The sequence below is a fragment of the Brachyhypopomus gauderio genome, chromosome 20 (assembly GCF_052324685.1).
Source record: "Brachyhypopomus gauderio isolate BG-103 chromosome 20, BGAUD_0.2, whole genome shotgun sequence".
NCBI lineage: Eukaryota > Metazoa > Chordata > Actinopteri > Gymnotiformes > Hypopomidae > Brachyhypopomus > Brachyhypopomus gauderio.
The window spans coordinates 8,215,076-8,236,146 of NC_135230.1; the positions used below are offsets into that span (position 1 = coordinate 8,215,076).

The 21,071-nt window shown below is 45.6% G+C and overlaps 1 protein-coding gene across 4 annotated transcripts in view; it reads left to right on the forward strand.

Annotated features, from left to right (window-relative positions):
* The window catches only part of sorcs3a (sortilin related VPS10 domain containing receptor 3a), a 174,135-nt gene extending 158,335 nt beyond the window's left edge, over positions 1-15,800 (forward strand). For all 4 annotated transcript variants that reach the window (XM_076982914.1, XM_076982916.1, XM_076982915.1 and 1 more), the window contains 7 exons: positions 1,319-1,442; positions 1,905-2,017; positions 5,696-5,827; positions 6,139-6,238; positions 7,785-7,890; positions 9,387-9,547; positions 12,536-15,800. In XM_076982914.1, coding sequence (XP_076839029.1) covers positions 1,319-1,442; positions 1,905-2,017; positions 5,696-5,827; positions 6,139-6,238; positions 7,785-7,890; positions 9,387-9,547; positions 12,536-12,594 — 795 coding nt within the window. In that variant the 3' untranslated portion in view covers positions 12,595-15,800. The remainder of the gene's footprint in view (positions 1-1,318; positions 1,443-1,904; positions 2,018-5,695; positions 5,828-6,138; positions 6,239-7,784; positions 7,891-9,386; positions 9,548-12,535) is intronic.
* Positions 15,801-21,071: the final 5,271 nt, after the last annotated feature.

Sequence of the window (21,071 nt, forward strand, 5' to 3'; positions counted from 1 at the left end):
CTGATGGAACTGCTGACTGGTAAAAATTAACAAAATCATTTCAATTAATGTCTTCGTTGTGATTCTACCTTTGGCAGAGCAGGCAAACGAGTTTTCCCCTCAACACAAAACACTGCATTTTCTTAACTTAGCTACCAAACCAAACAGACTCTTCCTGGCCTCCCTGTACTTGATGCGTTATGAGAGGGTGTCAAGCACACAGTAGGCAGGCAGTATGGAAGGTATTATGAGATTGCATCATCTTGTGACAAAGAAAATGGCTGAAATTCCAAGGAGGCGTTTTAGGTAGCTGAGAAAAGTGGTTTGTTTGGGGGAAGAGTTCCTCACTCTGGAGTGTACTTTGGGTTTTGTAACTTTGCAAACCATTTACATGCACAAAAGCTCCGTAGCACTCTATAGGAAATGGGAAACACAGAAACATTATAATAGGTCCTATTGAAACACAAGACAACTATGCAGAGAGGCAGCATTTTGCCGTATATGAAAAATTCAGTGTTTTGTTGTATTTTTTCTGCTGAGGGTTCCGTTTGATGAAGAGAAGAGCACACGTGCCTTTTGTGATGCGTGTTCCACGTCGTGCATTATTAAACCGATTCCGTTACCATGGCAATGTTGGCGGCAACAGGCAAGACGTTGCATCCGCATCCTGCATCTGATCTGCGCATGTAACCTAATGTGACCTTTGACCCTGCCCGTGGCTCCTTCCCTTCCTGCCGCGTCTCACGTCCCTCGACGGTAAACGGCACGTGACACCGTTAAACCGCATCGGCACAGAACATCAATGGTCCCAGGTGGAGGTTTGCCGGCAGGTGTCAGCTGACGGTTACGAGGGCGATGCTAAACCGTGGCCTTACCATGTGTCACCTGACCTAAACATCACCGCACCTTTCACGGGAGTGTGTGAAGAACATTCCCACTTTCTTTCTCTCTTCAAAGGTCCAGATGCTTTCATGAGAAGGTACCTGGTATCTCGCAGCTCACCGTTTAGTGTGATGGCTCTCTGAGATGCCACCTTTGGTGGGGACAGGTGGCCTTAATATGTTGTTAGGTGCTTGTGTTATTCACGCCCACCAACGATACGACTGTGAGTCATGAGCACAGGCAACAAGCAGCAGTGTGTGCTCAGTGAACCGTTTCATGTGTTCCCTCTTAAAACATTCAAACCCCCCCAACAGATCTTTTGATGAATACATTCAAACGTACATGGAGATTGAGTGTATTAGTCAGGGCGCTATGGCAACGCCCCCATGCGGACTCGGTCTGTTTGGCTTACATTCAAGGGTTTCGTTTGTTTGTTTGTTTGTTTGTTTGTTTGTAGCCAGTGATAACCCTGGAGGGCAGTATCCCGCACGTGTTTGCAGCCGAGGGGATGAACACGGTGACGGTGCAGGTCTCCTCCGCCAGCTCCATCCTGCAGGACACAAAGACCATCGCTGTACAAGGTGACCCACCAGATGTCATCCAGCACTTTGTGCCATATTATCACAGAAACAAGGCAGCCTGCTCAGATCACTGGCGTTCATTACAGGCTAAATGTTGCTTCTGGAAAAGTTTGTGAGGACATAAGTCCATGTATGACATCACCCTGTTCATGTGTCACATATGCTGATTATAGTGATGTTGTGTTTTGGTAGTCTATATTATGTAGGAACTCCTTAACACTGTAATCCTCTCCATAATAAATTTTAACCTTTCTATGGCTGTCTCTAATGATGTCTTTAACAAGCCTGGCCATTTTCTGTCTAAAGAAGAGAGAGAGAGAGAGAGAGAGAGAGAGAGAGAGAGAGAGAGAGAGAGAGAGAGAGAGAGAGAGAGAGAGAGAGACAGATAGAGAGATCATGGAAGAGAAGAGGCAAGATGGCTATTAAAATCCGTTTCCCTCTTGCTTTCTCTTTGGGTGACAGAATTCTTCAAATCACTGCTTTTATCTTTCTCTCCGAACCTGGACGACGCAAATCCCGACATCCCGGAATGGAGGCAGGATGTGGGCGGGGTCATTAAGAAGTCTCTGCTGCAGGTGAGTGGAGGCAGGATGTGGGCGGGGTCATTAAGAAGTCTCTGCTGCAGGTGAGTGGAGGCAGGATGTGGGCGGGGTCATTAAGAAGTCTCTGCTGCAGGTGAGTGGAGGCAGGATGTGGGCGGGGTCATTAAGAAGTCTCTGCTGCAGGTGAGTGGGGACCTCCACCTGTGCTCCGCCCGTGCTCCACTCCTGCTTGTTCACCCCCTGTTCAATCCTGGTTCGTGGATCTCTGCCACGGTGCTCCCTCCCTTTGTCCATGTCGCTCCCTCTCTCTCTTCTCTGGTTCAACTGTCTCTTCCTCTATCCTTCTCTTTCTTTGCCCCCATATTGGGCATGGGCTAATTTATTAGCGCTGCCAGGCAGGGGAGTGCAGAGGCAGGCTGGCGATTAGTAATGTCTGATTTTGATGATGAAAAGAGTACCCATGCAGAATCAGTTGGGCTGACCCACCCACTGTCAGGGTGGATGTGATGGGGCCCCTCTACCTGGAGCTCCACGCCTCACCTCTCTACCTCGAGCTCCACGCCACGCCCCTGTGCCTGGAGCTCTACACATCTTCCCCCTGCTTGGAGCTCTACACCTCTCCCCCCTGCCTGGAGCTCCACACCTCTTCCCCGTGCCTGGAGCTCCACACCTCTTCCCCCTGCCTGGAGCTCCATGCCTCACCCCTCTATCTGTAGCTCCATGCCTTGCCCCTCTACCTGGAGCTCCACAGCTTGCCCCTCTACCTGGAGCGCCACACCCTGCACCTCTACCTGGAGCTCCCCACCTCGCCCCTCTACCTGGAGCTCCACACCCTGCCCCTCTACCTGGAGCTCCATGCCTCGCCCCTCCACCTGGAGCTCCCCACCTCACCCCTCTACCTGGAGCTCCACACCTCTCCCCCCTGCCTGGAGATCCACACCTCGCCCCTCTACCTTGAGCTCCACAGCTTGCCCCTCTACCTGGAGCTCCCCACCTCACCCCTCTACCTGGAGATCCACACCTCGCCCCTCTACCTGGAGATCCACACCTCACCCCTCTACCTGGAGATCCACACCTCACCCCTCTACCTGGAGCTCCACATCTCGCCCCTCTACCTGGAGCTCCACGGCCTTCTCCGCCACGTGAGCTGAGCTGCGCACAGAAAGAGACAAAGCCCCACATGGGAGGGGGCACGTCAGAGCTCGCCCACGCCAGCGATGCACCACCGACCAGCCAGCAGTCGTGCAGTTCCAAACCCACGCATGTGTGTGTGTGTGTGTGTGTGTGTGTGTGTGTGTGTGTGCGCGCCCGCTACCTAGGGCTGTCCGTCTCGCTTTTCTGCCTCGGGCTACGTAATTGCACACACACGCACACACCGGGGTGATCCCACCCAGTAAATTCACACCAATTAATACGAGCGAGATATTGGATTCTCTGAGCGAAGTCGTAAGGGAAGAGCTACAGCTGCTAGCCGTAAGACAAACCACGCGCTTCTTTTCATATGAACTGCGAACGCACACGCATATGCACACACAAACACGTGCGGACAATGTGGCATTCACGGGCACAAGTGCCTGTGGAATTTGAATATGCGGTGAGGTGAATTGCAGGCATTGGAAACACCAGAGAAAAGATGTACTCAGGAATGTGTCACAGTGTGTTCACGTCTGGGTAGGAGTCGGAAGATACAGAGACGTGACTACCTTTCCTCGTGCCTACAAGTGTGGGAATGTATGTCTGATGTCTGTGAACTAGGTCAGGATATAGAGCTCAATACACACACACACACATACACACACACACACACACTCCCACGCGCACACACCTCTAACCCCACAACATGCATGCTTTATAAGATATACTCACTCATGCCAACATGCACACACAATCTTACTTTTGCAACAGCCATACTTTGTAACATATATTACAGCATGCACACACACAAGCCCACACATACACACAGACTCACACATTCATATTTCCCTAGCCTTGCTCATCCTCGTGATCCCCAGGGCATGCCCCCTAAGACAGGATTTGCCCATGTGTCCTGTGAAGCGATTATTATTCTGCAGCAAGTTCAAAGTCCCGTGGCTTTATCTTCCCTTTCAAAGACAAAGGCTGGTTTTCTCATCCTCCCCTTCCGCATCACGGTGGCTCCGGTAAACAGCTCAGGATATCTTGGAGAGAAACAGAAGGGCGTTTGCACATAATCAAAGCCAGCACCTCTTTAGTTCCGGCTGATCAAAACAGCAGGGGCCCATGTGGATTAAGTGTGTCTGGGATCAGCCCTTTGGCAGCCGTGTTGTAGCAATCACTGGGACAGGGTGGGGCCAACAACTGATCTGAGATCAGCGGCCACGGTCAGGGCCGCAGTAGTGCAGGTGGACCGAGATATCTGACTCGTGCCCCCGTGTCGAGTGGGGTCTTGTAGGAGTGAACGGAGGGTGGAGGTCTCACTCACCAGCTGTGCGCCCAGCGCTGGGGCAGATTTTGGGCAGTAGAGTCCTCATGCTGCCTGAATTCATATTGCCTGGACTACAAGTCTCTTCCTCCGATAGCTGTTATTCCCCCCCCCCCCCCCCCCTTTAGTCATTCTTTCTTCTTTTTTACCTCTCTCTCTCTCTCTCTCTCTCTCTCTCTCTCGCTCTATGTTTCATTCTGTGCCTCCATCTTTTCCTGGCCCCCCCACTCAGATAATGGCAGAGCTCAGCATGTTATGTAGGTGAGTAAGATCCTCCAGAGCCTGAGATAGCACTCCAGCACTGCCCTACTGCGCCACTGATGTAAGTTCCTAGAACATTTTACCTCGCTGCAGAAGGAGAGATGAATCCCGCCTACCCCAAAACAGAAGAGTTTGCTGTGGCCCCTACCCTTCATTGACCCCTCCCCCTTCCTTGGCCCCTCCCCCATGGTTGCTGAGCTCTTGTACTGATATCTGACAGCATGCTAATGCTTATGCCTCAGTAATTCTGCAATGATACTGTTTTCATTGTAGGCATTATACACTCAAGTGCTCCTGATAATGGCCTCCTGATAATACATTCAGAAGGTTTAATTCTCCACTGCGTTTCCCGCCCTTTTGACTGCCATGTTGAAGCACCTAGTTTCGGCGGGATTAGACATAAGAGAGTGAGTCTGATTGGTTGCAGCATTGTCCACATTGTCATGACGTGTCATTGGAAGGTGATTACTGCAGTGCCTCTGCTCTTCCAGGTCATTCGCCTGCCTGGAAACGGGGCCCATGCTAAGCATAGAAGGTCTCATTGCAGAGAAGGTCTCATTGCAATGCACCGAGCCTTTTTGCAAGCAGACCTGCCATCAACCTCTCCTCTGGATTTCAGAGTGTCTTATTGTTGGGCCATTCGGCCCTGATATGCATTTAAATGGATTCTGACCACACAATCAAAACCTCCTAAAGACGGCGTCGTGCGTTAATCGGCCTTTAGCCTTTCTGTGCAGCCCCCGAGTGCTCGCCTCACTCTCTCGGCCAATCGCGGGGCTCCGATTCCTGTGCAGGTCGACGGCCAGGCCGACCTTCTCCTCTCATCCAAAACGTTCAAATCGCTCTGACTCATCGTGCGAGTCGTGCGCTCAGGGTGGCCAAAAACGAATTGTTAAGCCTCAGCTTATGGTGCGAGGTGGTGGAGGCCCGAGCCAAGCAGTACCAGCGCAGCGTCTGACCCTCGTGCTTCCTCCTCTTCCTCCCCGCAGATCGCAGACGTTCCCGCCGACCAGCTGCTGGTCGCTGTGTTTCCTGGAATTCCCACGGCCGCCGAGCTCTTCCTGCTTCCCAGCAGGAACCAGTCAGAGGGCAGGAAAAAGAGCGTGGAGGACCTGGAGCAGGTGAGATTGAACGATGTCGCGATGCCATTTCAGTTCGGGTAGGAGCGGTATCGTGATGTCACCGAGTGGATTGATAAGAAGCTGTTTACTGATCAATGGCAAAGCTGATCTTTAATATATAACCTCAGTGTGTGGGATTATTACTGCTGTTATTGTCCCAGCATGCTGGGTCAACCCATTTCCCATACATCCCTGCGTTGTTTGTGACTGAGAAATAGAGAGACCTGGCATGTGTGCTTCACGTCTGAAGGTCCTTGATTCCTCATTGGACGTGAATGTGTGTTAAAGTCATGTTGCTTCTGCCTGCACAGATTGCTGAGGTCCTCATTATCGCACTGAACCAGAACCTGGTGGAGTTCGAGCTCAAGCCCGGATCCAGAGTCATCGTTTACATTACGCAATTAACTTTAGGTAACTTGGGTTTCCTAACGGCTTTTTATATATTTTTAAAATACTTCATCACATAGAATAACTTACGTGTCTGTGCTGTACTAATGTTTTCCAAACTCTAATGTTACAACAAGCACCATGACCTTGAAGCTCGGCGTGAACCTCGGGATTGTTTGGTTTTTGGCTTGTACTACAAGGTCTTTTCATGTTTGCCTTTGCCCATCTGTCAGATATCTTTTATTGAACCGTACAGAATAATGAATGCTAGTTGTTTTGTCCCCAAGATTACAGAGGTTTGACAACACCGAGAACAGCTGGACTTTTATTACTCCAGTTGATTTCAAAAGTGATTTTATAACAGTTGTTTAATTGCCACCATGCAATCAAAACTTGACAGCTCTCCTCATACAAAAAATGAAAATCTATTCGTTTACAGAGTTTTAACAAGCAGGTCCTCTTCTCCTTCTTCGTCTTCTTCTGCTTGCCGAGCTATATCCCTGATCTAACTCTAGACCAGAGACCAATTATGTTGTGTCTAGTCCTCAAACCCAAATACAGTCCATGATTTTGTAATCACTGGCAGGTGAACGGTTAACTGGTATCAGCGAACTGGTTGGCCACTGGTCATCATTCTCCCGGGTGAAAAGGAGGCCGAAATTAACCTGTTCAAGACAAAGGCCATCGAGGGAACAGACGACACTCCCCATGCCTTTGTCCGGCCCCTTTAAAACAACCCTATGCTATTTGATTGGATGCCATGAAACCTGGTGAAGGCTGTTAGGAACCGCCTGCTCTCTCAGAGCTGCAGCGTGCGGTTCAGAGGACCGAATTTACTGCAATGCATTGGCCATCTGAGTGGCCCAAGCTCCTGGAACCACTCCACCCTGTTTTCTAGCCTTGAAAGGTCCAAAAAGCCCTCGGGCTGTTGAAGAAAAGGTCATCGGCGTTACGGGGGCTGCCTTTCAGAAGGCTGGTGGGAAATCCCAGTGCTGGTCTTGATGGCGGAGAATCGTGGAGCGTGTCAGCTCAGAGCAGACCGCCCCTCTGGGACTTCGTAAAGTGGATAAGAGAGTGAGAGAGAGACCCATTGGGTTCTGATGGCAGCACTCACTTCTGCGCTGATCTGGATTCGGCTTTTGTGGCATTCTTGTGAAATGGTTACATTCAGCGCTTTCCCGAAAGTATCCTAGTGTTAGAAAAGTCTTGATGTTAAGAGATGGTGTCGGAGGTTGGTGATTCCTTCCTCCATCTTGCTTAGAATTCTTCTTTGAGTGCCAACTGAGGAACCACTGAGCAAAGGGCAGCAGGAACCCTTTGTGAGATATTCTGAGATTTGCCTGGATTTGAAATCAGACCTGATGAACATGTTATTTTGTTCATGTTTTTCTGTCTGTTACACACTCTCTCTCTCTCTCTATCTCTCCATTTCTCTCTTTCTCCCACTCTCCATCTCTTCCTCTCTCTTTCTTTCTCCATCTCTCTCTCTCCTTCTCTCCCTCTCTCTCTCCATCTCCCCCTCCTCTCTCTCTTCCCCCTCTCCATCTCTCCATCTCTCTCTCTCTCTCAGCTCCGCTCGTCGACTCCATCCCGAGACACAGCAGTTCCGCCATGTTAATGCTCCTCTCCGTGGTGTTCCTGGGCTTCGCTGTCTTCCTCATCTACAAATTCAAGAGGTGAAATGGCACGAGCACTTGTGTCTTCAGCGTGAAAGCACCGCCACCGCACACACGTGCCTGTGGGGAACCACTCACAGCTCAGAACAGGATTTCATTAGCACTCTTCTTTTGTCTCTGATTGGCTCTCCAGCCGTTACCTCCCTTCCTTGATATTTTCCACCTGCTGCGATGCCTCTAAAGGCTCTCGCATGTCCCTGGACATAACATTAGGATGAATGCAGTACTGTGTGTACACGTGTTGCATTAATGGTTCACTAAGTACGCTAAATCTCTCTGCTCAATGTCGAGTGATAAATGCGGAATGCGGAATTACAATCGGGATTAGAGCAGAATCGGTTGATGCTAACAATAGAATGTATCGGAGTTTGTTCATTTATATTAGTAGCAATTAAGACCATATTAAAGTGGTAGTTTTGTTAATATATATATGGAGGTGATTAGTATATGAATATAGAAAAGACAAAGGGAAAAAAAACATTTCAAATAATTTGATGAAAATATTATTAAATTGTTTAATATGCAGGAGGGATGTCTCAGCTGGAAAACTGTTAGCAACTCTTTGAATAATTTATTTTATGCTCAGAATAAGTGAGGAAAATGTCGACGTAATCATCAATAATAGATATGGATTTTTCAGCAATTTAGAGATGAACCATATTTATTGAAATGTCACACTTGACAAAACAAACCAATTAAACTGTAGAATTAATAGAAAATTGAAGCAAACTGAAGAAGGTTATTTCAACCACACAATGTGAGTCATAAATGTAAATGGAAGGAAAAGATCATTTTATCTGTGGGAAATTGCACGGCCATTATTTTCTGGCTGGTAAAATGTGAAAACCCTCAAAGTGCAGCATTTGGGGAATTAGTTGTGCTGTTCTGACAATTTTTGTAATTGTTTCCTGATTCTAAACTCAAATCCATAAGCAACTGTTACCAGGAAGAGATAGAAATGTGCATCTCCGCTCTGTTTTGGTAACAACGTTACGGTAACTGTAGAAGGTAAACAAGGCTAACAGGTGTTTCTTTGTCCCCATATGGTCTCATAATGTGTGATTGTTCTGTTGTAACAATTCTCCAATAATGAAGTGTGTCAGGTCTTTTCATCTAAGGAATGAAAATTAATCCTGCCTAATCAGATGATGTTGAGTTGGAGTGACATCAGCACTGTCTATACATACTTAGAGTTCTTTAGGATTCAGTTATTTTTAAACGAAAACTTTTGTGATATGGGTTTTGCAATACTTACTTCTAGATTTCCCAGAAACAAATGCAGTACTTTTTTTTAATCCAGTCAATTCTATCCTTATTGCCAAAGTCCCAACAGACTGTAGCGCCTTCCTAAACTCTGAAAACCAATTCTCCAGAGGACAGATTTAACCTTATTGCACCACAAATGGGTTTTCGTTCTCGAAGCGGTAAGGATGCACTCTGGCGTACGGCTGGCAAGTGGCAAAAACAACGACTCTCCCGCCCTTTGTCCTTTCCAGAAAAATCCCCTGGATTAATATATACGCCGAAGTGAACCACGAGAAAGAGCAAGAGATGCTGGGAACTGTGGGCCAGAGTGATGCTACTCCCAAAATCACGCTCAGCGAGTTCTCCACCCCCAAAGAGCTGATGGAGAAGGAGCTGGATGGCCGCATCAAACGTGAGTGGCCGCGTTTCACACCTCCACCACCTTTTGACCGCAGCCCTGCTGGCAGTGCAGCGAAGGGCACCACACAGGTCATTGGAGGGATTGAATATACCTGGAGCTTGGTGACCTGGGAGGTCATTTGAACAGTATTCACAGTGGAATATCGGGTGAGGCAGCCTAAACAAAAGCCTTTAAGCCTGACTTTCTGAAAGAAACAAACTGATAAAATATAAAACCGGCTCATGAGGGATGACACATTTAATGACAGGACTGTAGTGAATGGCTAAGCTGACCTTTTTTTTTAAATTCGTGGTGTGTTGAAGCACAAAACATAAATACTGCAGTCTCACCAGAGAATCAAAGAACATTAAACGTGCGTCTGCAAAACAAACTCAGGGAAATCCTCATCTTTTAAAAACAGCTGTAGCATTAACATCGCAGTTGAAAATTGAACTTCATAAGGACTTATGTTATGTTATGTTATGTTATGTTAAGTTCACAAATCTGTTGTAGATACTTGTAGGGACTGCAGTAGAGACTGCAGTAGAGACTTGTAGAGACTGCTGTAGGAACTGCTGTAGGGATTGCTGTAGAGACTGCTGTAGAGACTGCTGTAGATACTGCTGTAGGGACTGATGTAGAGACTGCTGTAGGGACTGATGTAGATACTTGTATGGACTGCAGTAGGGACTGCAGTAGAGACTTGTAGAGACTGCTGTAGAGATTGTTGTAGAGACTGCTGTAGGAACTGCTGTAGGAACTGCTGTAGAGACTTGTAGAGACTACTATAGAGACTGCTGTAGACACTGCTGTAGAGACTGCTGTAGGGACTGCTGTAGAGACCGCTGTAGGGACTGTTGTAGAGACTGCTGTAGGAACTGCTGTAGAAACTTGTAGACACTACTGTGGGGACTGTTGTAGAGACTGCTGTAGAGATTGCTGTAGGGACTGTTGTAGCTGCATCTGTATGATCATGTAATAGTTTAATGACTGCCAATTGAGTTTTAATTTTATCTAATAAGCAGTAACTAGAGGAGAACACTGATCATGCAATTAAAGTTTAACAAGATGAAATTAGGGTCACAGGAACAGATTAAGCACTTCAGCTGTAGGAGAAAAAGAATTTTGTAGTTCTTTTGACAAAGAGCATGTTATGCCTGCTCAACAAGCATTAGTGTTTCACTGTGAAGCAGATGCTGGCCTACACAATGACAACCGATTAATAGGCAAAATTATGGAGAGTAGCCGGATCTTGAACAAGTGCACACGTTGTCTGTGAGGATATTCCCAGCGTTGTTGTAACTTAGACTTAGACAATCTTTATTGTCATTCATTGTACACGGGTGTACGCAGAATGAAATTTCGTCGCATGTAAGCTCACACAGCCTGTTGTGGTCGGTGGGGATATTCCCAGTGTTGTTGTGGTCTGTGAGGATATTCCCAGCGTTGTTGTGGTCGGTGAGGATATTCCCAGCGTTGTTGTGGTCAGTGGGGATATTCCCAGCATTGTTGTCGTCGGTGGGGATATTCCCAGCGTTGTTGTGGTCGGTGAGGATATTCCCAGCGTTGTTGTTGTGGTCGGTGGGGATATTTCCAGCAATGTTGTGGTCTGTGAGGATATTCCCAGCATTGTTGTGGTCTGTGAGGATATTCCCAGTGTTGTTGTTGTGGTTGGTGAGGATATTCCCAGCGTTGTTGTTGTGGTCGGTGGGGATATTCCCAGCAATGTTGTGGTCTGTGAGGATATTCCCAGTGTTGTTGTTGTCATCGGTGGGGATATTCCCAGCGTTGTTGTGGTCTGTGAGGATATTCCCAGTGTTGTTGTTGTGGTCGGTGGGAATATTTCCAGCGTTGTTGTGGTCTGTGAGGATATTGCCAGCATTGTTGTGGTCTGTGAGGATATTCCCAGTGTTGTTGTTGTGGTCGGTGGGGATATTCCCAGTGTTGTTGTGGTCAGTGGGGATATTCCCAGTGTTGTTGTGGTCGGTGGGAATATTCCCAGTGTTGTTGTTGTGGTTGGTGGGGATATTCCCAGCGTTGTTGTGGTCGGTGGGGATATTCCCAGCGTTGTTGTGGTCTGTGAGGATATTCCCAGTGATGTTGTTGTGGTCGGTGGGGATATTCCCAGCATTGTTGTGGTCGGTGGGGATATTGCCAGCACTGTTGTGGTCTGTGAGGATATTCCCAGTGTTGTTGTGGTCTGTGAGGATGTTCCCAGTGTTGTTGTTGTGGTCGGTGGGGATATTCCCAGCATTGTTGCGGTCGGTGGGGATATTCCCAGTGTTGTTGTTGTGGTCGGTGGGGATATTCCCAGCATTGTTGTGGTCGGTGGGGATATTCCCAGCATTGTTGTGGTCGGTGGGGATATTCCCAGCCTTGGCCAAGGTTGCTCCCACCCAAGAGCTCCCTGGTGCTGCAGAGGTGTGTGTCTGTGAATGCCTCTTGTCCCTGCTAAGCCGTCAACAACTGCATTCTTGTCAGAAAGACAAAGAGCCAAACACATTCTAGCTGGTCATTCGCATAGTCACATGGTAAATTCGAGTGTATTGATAGGTGGTGTAGAATAGAAGAGGGCCCTGGTCTGCACATGTTGATACAACTACACCAGAAGTGACGTGGGAAAAGAATTATGGAGAATAGTTGCGCTTTTCGAATGTGTGAAGGATAGTGGTTGTGTCAGGGGTTTCATCCCAATATCCCCACTGTCTAAGCAGCTGACCACCTCTCAATTTTCAAATCTAAATGAGATGCCTTGCTGTTTACTGAGCAGTTTAATACTGGCTTCACCTCTGAAGATCTACTACATGAGTTGTTTGTTCCTGTTTGTGTTGTTATTTATCAGGCTGTTTGCTTTATATGTAAGCTACGAGCTACATATTTTAATAAGGACGTTGGGCCTCAATGCTGTTTAAAGAGCAGGGATGTTCCCTTCATTCGTAAGATAACTCCTGTTTTTGTTTTGTTTTGTTGATGTTGTTTCTGTTGTTGTTTCTAAACCAGGTGGAATGATCAACCCATGTGAAAGCACAAGAGAAATCCCCAACTGTACCAGCGTCTGAAAGAGCCACCTATCTGGACAGCTTGGAGACTTGGAAGGAAAGAAAGGGACTGTAAGGAAGTGTACAGAAGCAGCGCCATTTTGAAAAGTTCTGTAGGTTTTTTTCTTCTTTTTTTCCCTTTTTCTTTCCTTTTACTTTTTGTAACTTCGGAAACAGTGATTGTTAATAGTTTTCTAAGGACCTCGTTTATACAGATTTGCATGGGTGTCTTGTTTGATAAGATCCGTACAGAGAATCTAAACACAGTTAATGAGACATTTTTTTTTAATTGTGATGAAAATCGTGCTTGGCTTCAAGAGAAAACGAGGCAGACAAGCAAAGTGTTCGAAATGCTCGACATTTGGCCTTCTGAAATGTCCCAACTAATACTGTAAGCTTCAGTAAACTCCAGGAGGTAGTCATGACAAAATATCTATTTCAGACAAGTAAATTATAAGGACATTATATGGTCCTGTTGAAGAATCTGCAAACTGTAGAACTACATACAAAACAGATTTCAGCATTTCTGTGGAATAATGTTTCAGTTCTATGTTTCGAATATGAGTTTGACAGGGAAAAGACACTGATGAATCCAGGGCCTGTAGGTGTTGGTCTGGGGTGTGGCAACCTGAGTTATGTTAATTGTCCACACATCATAAGCACTTTGGTTTGCTTGTATTTTTTATTGGGTCGTCTTATTTGCATATCAATTACAATCTGAGCCAGTGCGAGAGCATGAAGTCAAGTGAGATATGCAAATGAACTGACACCAGTATAACTAAATGTAATGTTTTGCTGAATCTTGGATACCTAATCGAGTCTTCAGTATTGAAGCTTGTAATCAGATGAATTGTTTATCTGAAATTCGCTCGAGATACTTTATCCGTCGGCACATCCTCTGCTGTCTGTCGGGTAATCAGCAGGAGGGAATTCAGCGGGATTTCAGGCCTAACGCTGACTCTTCTTCTGAACAGGATTGTGATGCTCACTTCTCGAGCTCGATTATTCCTACCATATGAAGTGGTGTGGCTCTTGCACTTTCGAAGACTAGGAGGGGGGAAAGTGTCCCTGAGGGAAATTTGACTGGGTTTCAGTTCACAGTTACTGCCAAATTTCAGCCTTATACAAAATGGTTTTGGGCAGATAAAAGGAGTGGACAAACTGTGAAAGAGTCAAAATGACTTTCCAGCCGTCTTTCAGAAGGCTTTTGTCTACATAGGTGAATGTGTTCTTCTGTTGGCCCGTTTCACTTAATCGGCTGTGTTGCTTTTAAAGAAGCATATTAATACATTTTTCTCTTGTCATAATAACATGTAAAGTGGACGCCTTATGAAAGCAATGCCTTTTCGACTACGTTTTGTTTTGTTTTTGGTTTTTTTGCCATCATAACATTTAGCTACCTGAAATTTTACCTTAATTTATAAACATTAAAAGTTATAGTTACTGTATAAATAAGTATAAAAGTTAGAGTATTTATAAGAAGATTTTAATGAGGTATATTGTTTGTTGGGTTTATTTTTGATCTTTATCGTGTCTTGTCAGGGAGGAGCCCTGCCCTGGGTCATAGTGTCCGCAGGTCTCACTGTCCTCGTCTCTGTATATACAGCAAGAATGCTGTCATTTTCAAGCTTCTACTGTAAATAGTGTGGCAACAGCACAGCTGTGAACCTTAACCACAGTACCTTTTAAATTAAAACCACAAAAAAAGTGTGTTGAGAATCACAACTTTTATGGAATCCTCATTTTCTTTCTTTTCAATAGGTCCTTGAATTGTGCATGTAATTTTGCAAGGACACGATTTACATTATGTGTGTGTAGATAACTAAGTGGTGTAAATAATTATTTTTAGGCTGCCACAAAAGGGAAATCATGTACATTTTGCTGTGCTAGTGTTGGGATCCTGAGTTTGCTCTAACCGCTGAAACTTCACTGACTTCCATGGTCAAGGATTACATTTGAATTATGTCCAAACCTGCCTGCTTAGTCAACGTTTCAGTCTGGAAGGTTGGTTGCAGTAATGGGCCTTCCTTCACGGCTTCCTCTTCCACACAGAGATGAAGGCTGCTTGTGTCTTGTAGGACGTGACCATTTTGGGTTCCTCATAATGCGCTAGGATTTGGATACCTGGTTGGGTGACGCAAGCCTTTTTTTATGAACGCGACTGTACATAGCAATATCCCAACGAGTCAGAAGCAGTAGATAAATGAGAGAAAACTTATTAAAATCGTGAATATGAGTTCCTGTGCGGCGCAGAAGGATCTCATCCTTCACTTCATTCATCAAACTGCTTCAAGTACATACGGCTGCAAGACCACACGGTTCTCTCTGGAATTCTCTGTGTGGAAGAGATAATATTTCATGTTATTTGCAGTATAAAGTTGTTCAAAGATCTCTGATCCTCGATAGTGAAACAGTCCAATATCCATCGTTAAGCATTTGCAACTTACCCAACAGCCAGATGTGTTCATCATGCGCGTCTCTACGTGCAGGCTGTACACACGCATCTTGTGTTTAATTTTTTTTTTTGTTTTCGTGTTACAGTCTCATGAAAACATGGCCCAGGTAGGGGTCAAAGGTCCACTATAATGTGGAGCTGGCTCACCCCACTAAACTATCGCTGTTAATCATTATAAGGGGCAAAACTGCTCTCAGATCAGTGTACATGGACAACTACCACCAACACCGGATCGGTGCTATGAATTCTGTCCTACCGAGAGGGGTTTATCTCAACAGGACTGGAGAGGGCAAAGCCGGCACAGCATGTATTGATAAACCGTGATAAGCCGAGTCATGGCGTATGAATCGGTTCCTGACGGACACTGATCTGAACTGACACGTATCGGATGGTAAATCTAATCCTATAGCCAGAGCGAATCTAATCCTTTAGCCAGAGCTAAAGCAGCTTTTGCGCCGTAGGCTACTTGGAAAATCTGCTGATTCAAGGTGTCTGGTGTCGAGTCCTGCTGATCTGGGGCTTATTTACATTATTCCCTTATCTGCCTTTTTACAGCAAATGCACCACATAAACAGATTACATCCCCAAGCCTGAGTTCTGTTCAATTACTCCGAACCGTCCAGTCAATGCGTCTGCAGTTAAGGGGCTATTAAAGGAGAAGGGCAGAAGAACAGCCCTCAGCAGAAGCTTCGTAGCTAACACCATGGACGCTAACACCAACAGCTGCCGGTGGCTGCGCGTGGTGTGACGGCAAACACAAAGGGGGGGGGGGGGGGGGGGGGGTGTTTCCGCTAATCGCCCCTCACTGGAAGTTGGCGGGCAATTACAGAAGGACTGCTGAGGGCAGACAGTAGGCAGAGGGGCGTGAGACACCCGCAGAACGGTGCGTCCACGCTGCATCACTTGTTAGCGATCCCGCACCTCCGTGCTAGCTCATCATCAATGCTAACGCTGCGCCCATCGGCGAGAGCGGAGGCGTCACAGGTTTTATTCATTTTTATTTCTCATATATATATATATATATATATATATATATATATATATATATATATATATATATATGTGTGTGTGTGTGTGTGTGTGTGTGTTTATGTATATTTTTGCACTAGACACCTTTGTGGATTCTGTGACACTAGGCACAGTTGAGAGGTCCGGAGCCGACTTCTGATGGTGGTTCCTTTGGCCATCCGGACTGAGTTAGAGGGAACCGGGCCATGTGGAGGTTACGCCTGTTAGTGATGCCCTCCCAGTCCTTTCACTGGGGGAAGTGTGTCCAGTTCTCCAGTGTACATGTGTGGATGGAGGGTCCCACAACCCTCCAGTAGCACCTCAGATAGTCTCCTTGTGCAGCAGGGACACTAAACCTTATTGTTGTTGCTTTGTTCTACTCCAAGCTCACTGGTTTTGTAAAAATATGTACTGAGACCCTCTCATGCGTTCTCTCTCTCACTCTTTCCCTCTCCCTCTCTCTCTCTTTCTCTCTTTCTGTCTGTCTGTCTCCTTGAAGCATTCTCTGTTTAATGTTATCTCTGATTTCATTTGCTCTGCTCTGATGGAGATCATTGCTTGGAAGAGGGCAACAACTTCTCAAAAGTTAAATGGGAAATGTATACGAAATTAAGGTGGAGGAAACTGTAATTTCGTCAGTGTTGTTTACTGTAAAACATTTTGACAGGCAATTCATTGTGATACCTTTCACTCATCCCACAACACACACAGCTGCATGACTCATCATTACTGTTCAACACCATCTTTATTTCAATATTTCTATGGGAGAAAAAAAAAACTGTCATTTTGAAATTGTTTCGAATAAATGTATTTTTGTACATCAGATAATGGGCCTCCTGTTGTATACTGTCAGTAGTGTTTGTGTCAGAACATTAGTGAATTGAAAGCTTGGTATTGCTGGGGATTTTGCCTTAGTGCTGCTGTGCAATTACTGTTGATTTCTGCCTGCTGTGTCACTTCAGATGTGAACTCAGGTGAGTTGAACATGAACATAGCTGATCCCTGAAACAGGGAGGCTGAGTCATACCCTGAGTCATATACCCCAAGCTCAAACACCCTGAGCCTTACATACCCCGATCTCAAACACACCCTGAGTCATATACCTCTAAGCTCAAACACCCTGAGCCTTACATAAACCAAGTTCAATTGTACCCTGAGCTCAGACACTCCCTGGGCCTTACATACCCTTAGCAAAAAGCTGTTTTGTAAAATAAAAGTCCTTTTTGCTATAGCAATAATAATCAAAAGGCATCCCATATCAATTTCCATATACCTTGGATCTGAATGCCACTGCATGTGTAACATACAGCATGCTGGTCCTTAGGGCCATTGACAGCCGTGTAAGAGCACAGGTACAGTGTCCTTGTGAATTAATATTTGGGGTAATTCTGGGCTACTGCTTGTATTTCTTTTGCGTAGAGATCATTGTATGAAATGAAACCTTCTCTCGTGATGAGGAAAGACTCACATCAGTATTCAAAAGCAGGTGAGTGAAACTCCCTGCAGTAGAGTCTTAATTATCACCAAAAGACTGTAGAGACAGTGCTGAGATCAGCCTCCCCCCACACACCTATATACGCACACACACCCTCATCTCTCCTGGCTGTCCTGACACACCTATATACGCACACACACCCTCATCTCTCCTGGCTGTCCTGCAGCTCTGCAGCTTCTGACGGGTAGATTTACTTTAATTTGACATCCTGCGGTTGCAAAGTCTCTACATCAACAACTAGCGCAGCTTTAATGGGTAAAAGCACGATTCTCTCATTCTGTCTCTTTCTTTCTACCTTTCTTTCTCTGCTTCTCTCTCTCTCTCTCTCTCTCTCTCTCTCTCTCTCTCTCTCTCTCTCTCTCTCTCTCTCTCTGACTGGGACCAGGATCTCCACAGCACTTGATAAAAGACCCTTGTCAGGAAAGATGGCAGCATTGTCACTGCAGAGCTTGGTCCGTGGGATTGCTTTTGCCAGCCTATGAAAGGATTCTGCCACTGAATATTCCCTCCTTCCATTACGCTTTATTTCACCACTCTTCTCCTCCTCCTCCTCCTCTTCTTCCTCCTCTTCCACCTTCTTCATCTACACCCACACCACCCTGACCATTGCCAAGTTCTTGACTGATGATTCTCAGACATGCGCAGGTTGGGCCAAAGTGCCGTCAACGTCTTAAGTAAACGTAAACAAGGTTCATTTGTCTCCATTGGTTGTCTCACACTCACTGTTAAACACCAGTCTTCTGCACGACTTCTGCGCCATCTTCTCCTGCCTTCTCTCTTACCTCTCATATCCCCCTCTCTCTCTCGCTCTCTCTTTCTCTTTCTCTCCATCCCACCCTCGATTGAAGATGCTTTACTTTTTTCCAAGCTCACTAACACATGCGTCATTCGAGTCTCATTTATGTCTCATTCAAGTCTCATTCACATCTCGTGCTTCAGTGTCTGGCGCACAGCATGCATGCCGTAGCGTGTTGGGTGCACAGTATTAGTTTAAGAAGCACATCATCACATTGATGTCTGGGGTTGCAGTTCAGCAGAATATTGCACTTTTACGTATTAGCTGATATCCCATTAAAATGTGCTTTGGGTAAACGTAATCTATAATCAGTTGGAATTGAAGTTGACATCCATGGGTGTATAATCAGAATCTAGCTTGTTTTAATGTGATTTTCAAATGGGATCTCTATGTCAGAATGTCACCCATACTCATAAAACCACAGAAGCACAGTTTTCCTGCATCATGCTTCTCGTTTATTTTGAATTCTTTTCAGAGTTATGTGTATCATGAAATGTTTTATTAATGTTTGTCATGTTTATTTATGAAATTCCTCATGCATGCTATTAGCTTATCATCCATCCTGTTATTACATTCTTTTGTCAAAGGCAAACGTGAATGGCGTCTCGAGCATCACAGTAATATGAAAGTTTACTGTTGTACTTATCACACCCCTTTCTTAAATTTTTTTTTTTAAGCTACGGCACATTAATGCTTTTACACTTGTTTGTTTTCACAACAGATGGGCCTGATAAATATGCATCAAATACCTTTGCATGTAAATGAAGCTGTCAGATATGCAAACCTTTTTGATCAGTTAGCACAGAGGGCCCCAGGCCATTTGTTAGAACTCCATCCCTGCATATATATTATTATTATTTGTTGTTGGCTAGACCAATGGATGAATAGGAATCCCCAGGATTTTAATAATGTATTTTTGGGGAGCTTTGACTTAAGTAATGGTCAAAATTGGAATATGCCAATTCCTGCTCATGCAATATCCAGCTGGCAAAACAACCAACCAAACAAATAAAAAATAAAAAAATTACTGGACCCGTTTAAGTCGTGCCATCTCTGTAATCGTGCTTTCTGCCTTTGTGCTGGGAGGCTCATTTCGCCTCACTTACCTGATGTGGTGATGTCAGGACAGCGGCAGGGAGTGGGGTGCGGTGCCGGGATAGGAGGCGGCTGCCACGGAAACGCTGGTGTGGGAGATGTCTGTCTCCGGGGCGGACTCATGGACACGAGCGCTCAGCGAGTTATAATTGGACTGCCAGAACAGACACTTGCCGTTCCGGTTCTGCAAGGTATGCTGAGCAAATCCTATAGATCATAATTCTTGGAAATATTGCATGGACGCTCGTTGCAGATTAAAGATTGAACAGAGATAGTAAGGATTATTTAGGGAGATGGAAATTGCACTTAATGTGGTTATATTGATCACAATTAAGATATTCAGATTACCCATTCCGATGAAGATGGGATCAAACATGATCTATTAGGATTGCGATCTCCACAAAAAGAAGTTTTGATTGACATTAAGGTAATGTGTACAGAATATTGTAGTAAAATTGTGCCAGGGCAGCGGTGAAATATCGTATCACCAGCAGTACTGTTACATTACAACATGTCATCATAGTGCATTTGTTAAGATTTTTTACCTAGACTATTCCACGGATATGTCATCTGAAAACGGCTTTTCCCCGTTTTGGACTAATGGCCTGTCAGTAAGAGACGGTTTATTTAGCAGACCGTCAGGTGGAGCGTACTGATCCCCAGTGCCGTTCCCCCATAGGACGCATTTCGGAGGTGACCCAGAAACGAGGAACGCTCGCTCCACCATTGCCACACTTTCCTCACGCGGCAAACGCATGACAAGCGAATATTTTGACTAAATTAAAGACTGAACTCACGCCACCGTCGCAGTGCTGGGTCTTCCCCAGGGCTACGCTAAGAACAATCAATTATTCCCCAGCGGGGTATCACTGTTATTGTGCCAGTTCTCTCGACCTCTTTCAAAACCTCATCTCCAGATCGTAGTGTAAGGGTCTGGTGGTGAGTTACCGGGCCGCACCACACTTACACCTCCTCGGATCGCTCTACTGTTGCAGCACTACACTATGACTTAATTGGCTCTGTAATCGTTTGGGCCTCGTTGTCTCCTACTAATTGGAGACATAACGGGCGGAATAGCTAAACAGATGCAAATTGTTATGTTTTAGCCACAGGGCACATCTTTGTTGGTTTGGATATTTAGTGTTATTCCGTGTTATATTAAAACACCTCCATGGAGTGCTTGGAGAAAAATATGCTGATAGTATACACTCACTGTCCACTTTATTTGGAAAACTGGTGGCGTTGTAGTGGGTGTTACTGTGGTACAGTGCAAGGGTTTCTGGGTAAATCTTTTCACTCCATGCCGCTCATTTTGTGTCATATTCTCCTGAAGCGATGGCACAGTTATAGGCACACACACCACTGCATTCAGCAGTGTTTTGTTTCACACTTTCATGTGTTTATCTGTAGGCTTCCCCACATTAATTTATCATGCTTGAATCCTATACTGAATCTGTGTGTCTGTTCTTGAATAGCTGTAGCTCGTTATTTTGTTAGAAATAAGATCTTCTAATGCCAAGCTCGTTAGAAGATCTGCACCTTAAACTTGGAAAGATTTAAATTTAAACCTTAAAAGATTTAGAGAAAGAGATCACTCTTCTGTGTGCTTGCCATCATCTTAAATACAGAATAAATGTTCTTAAAATATC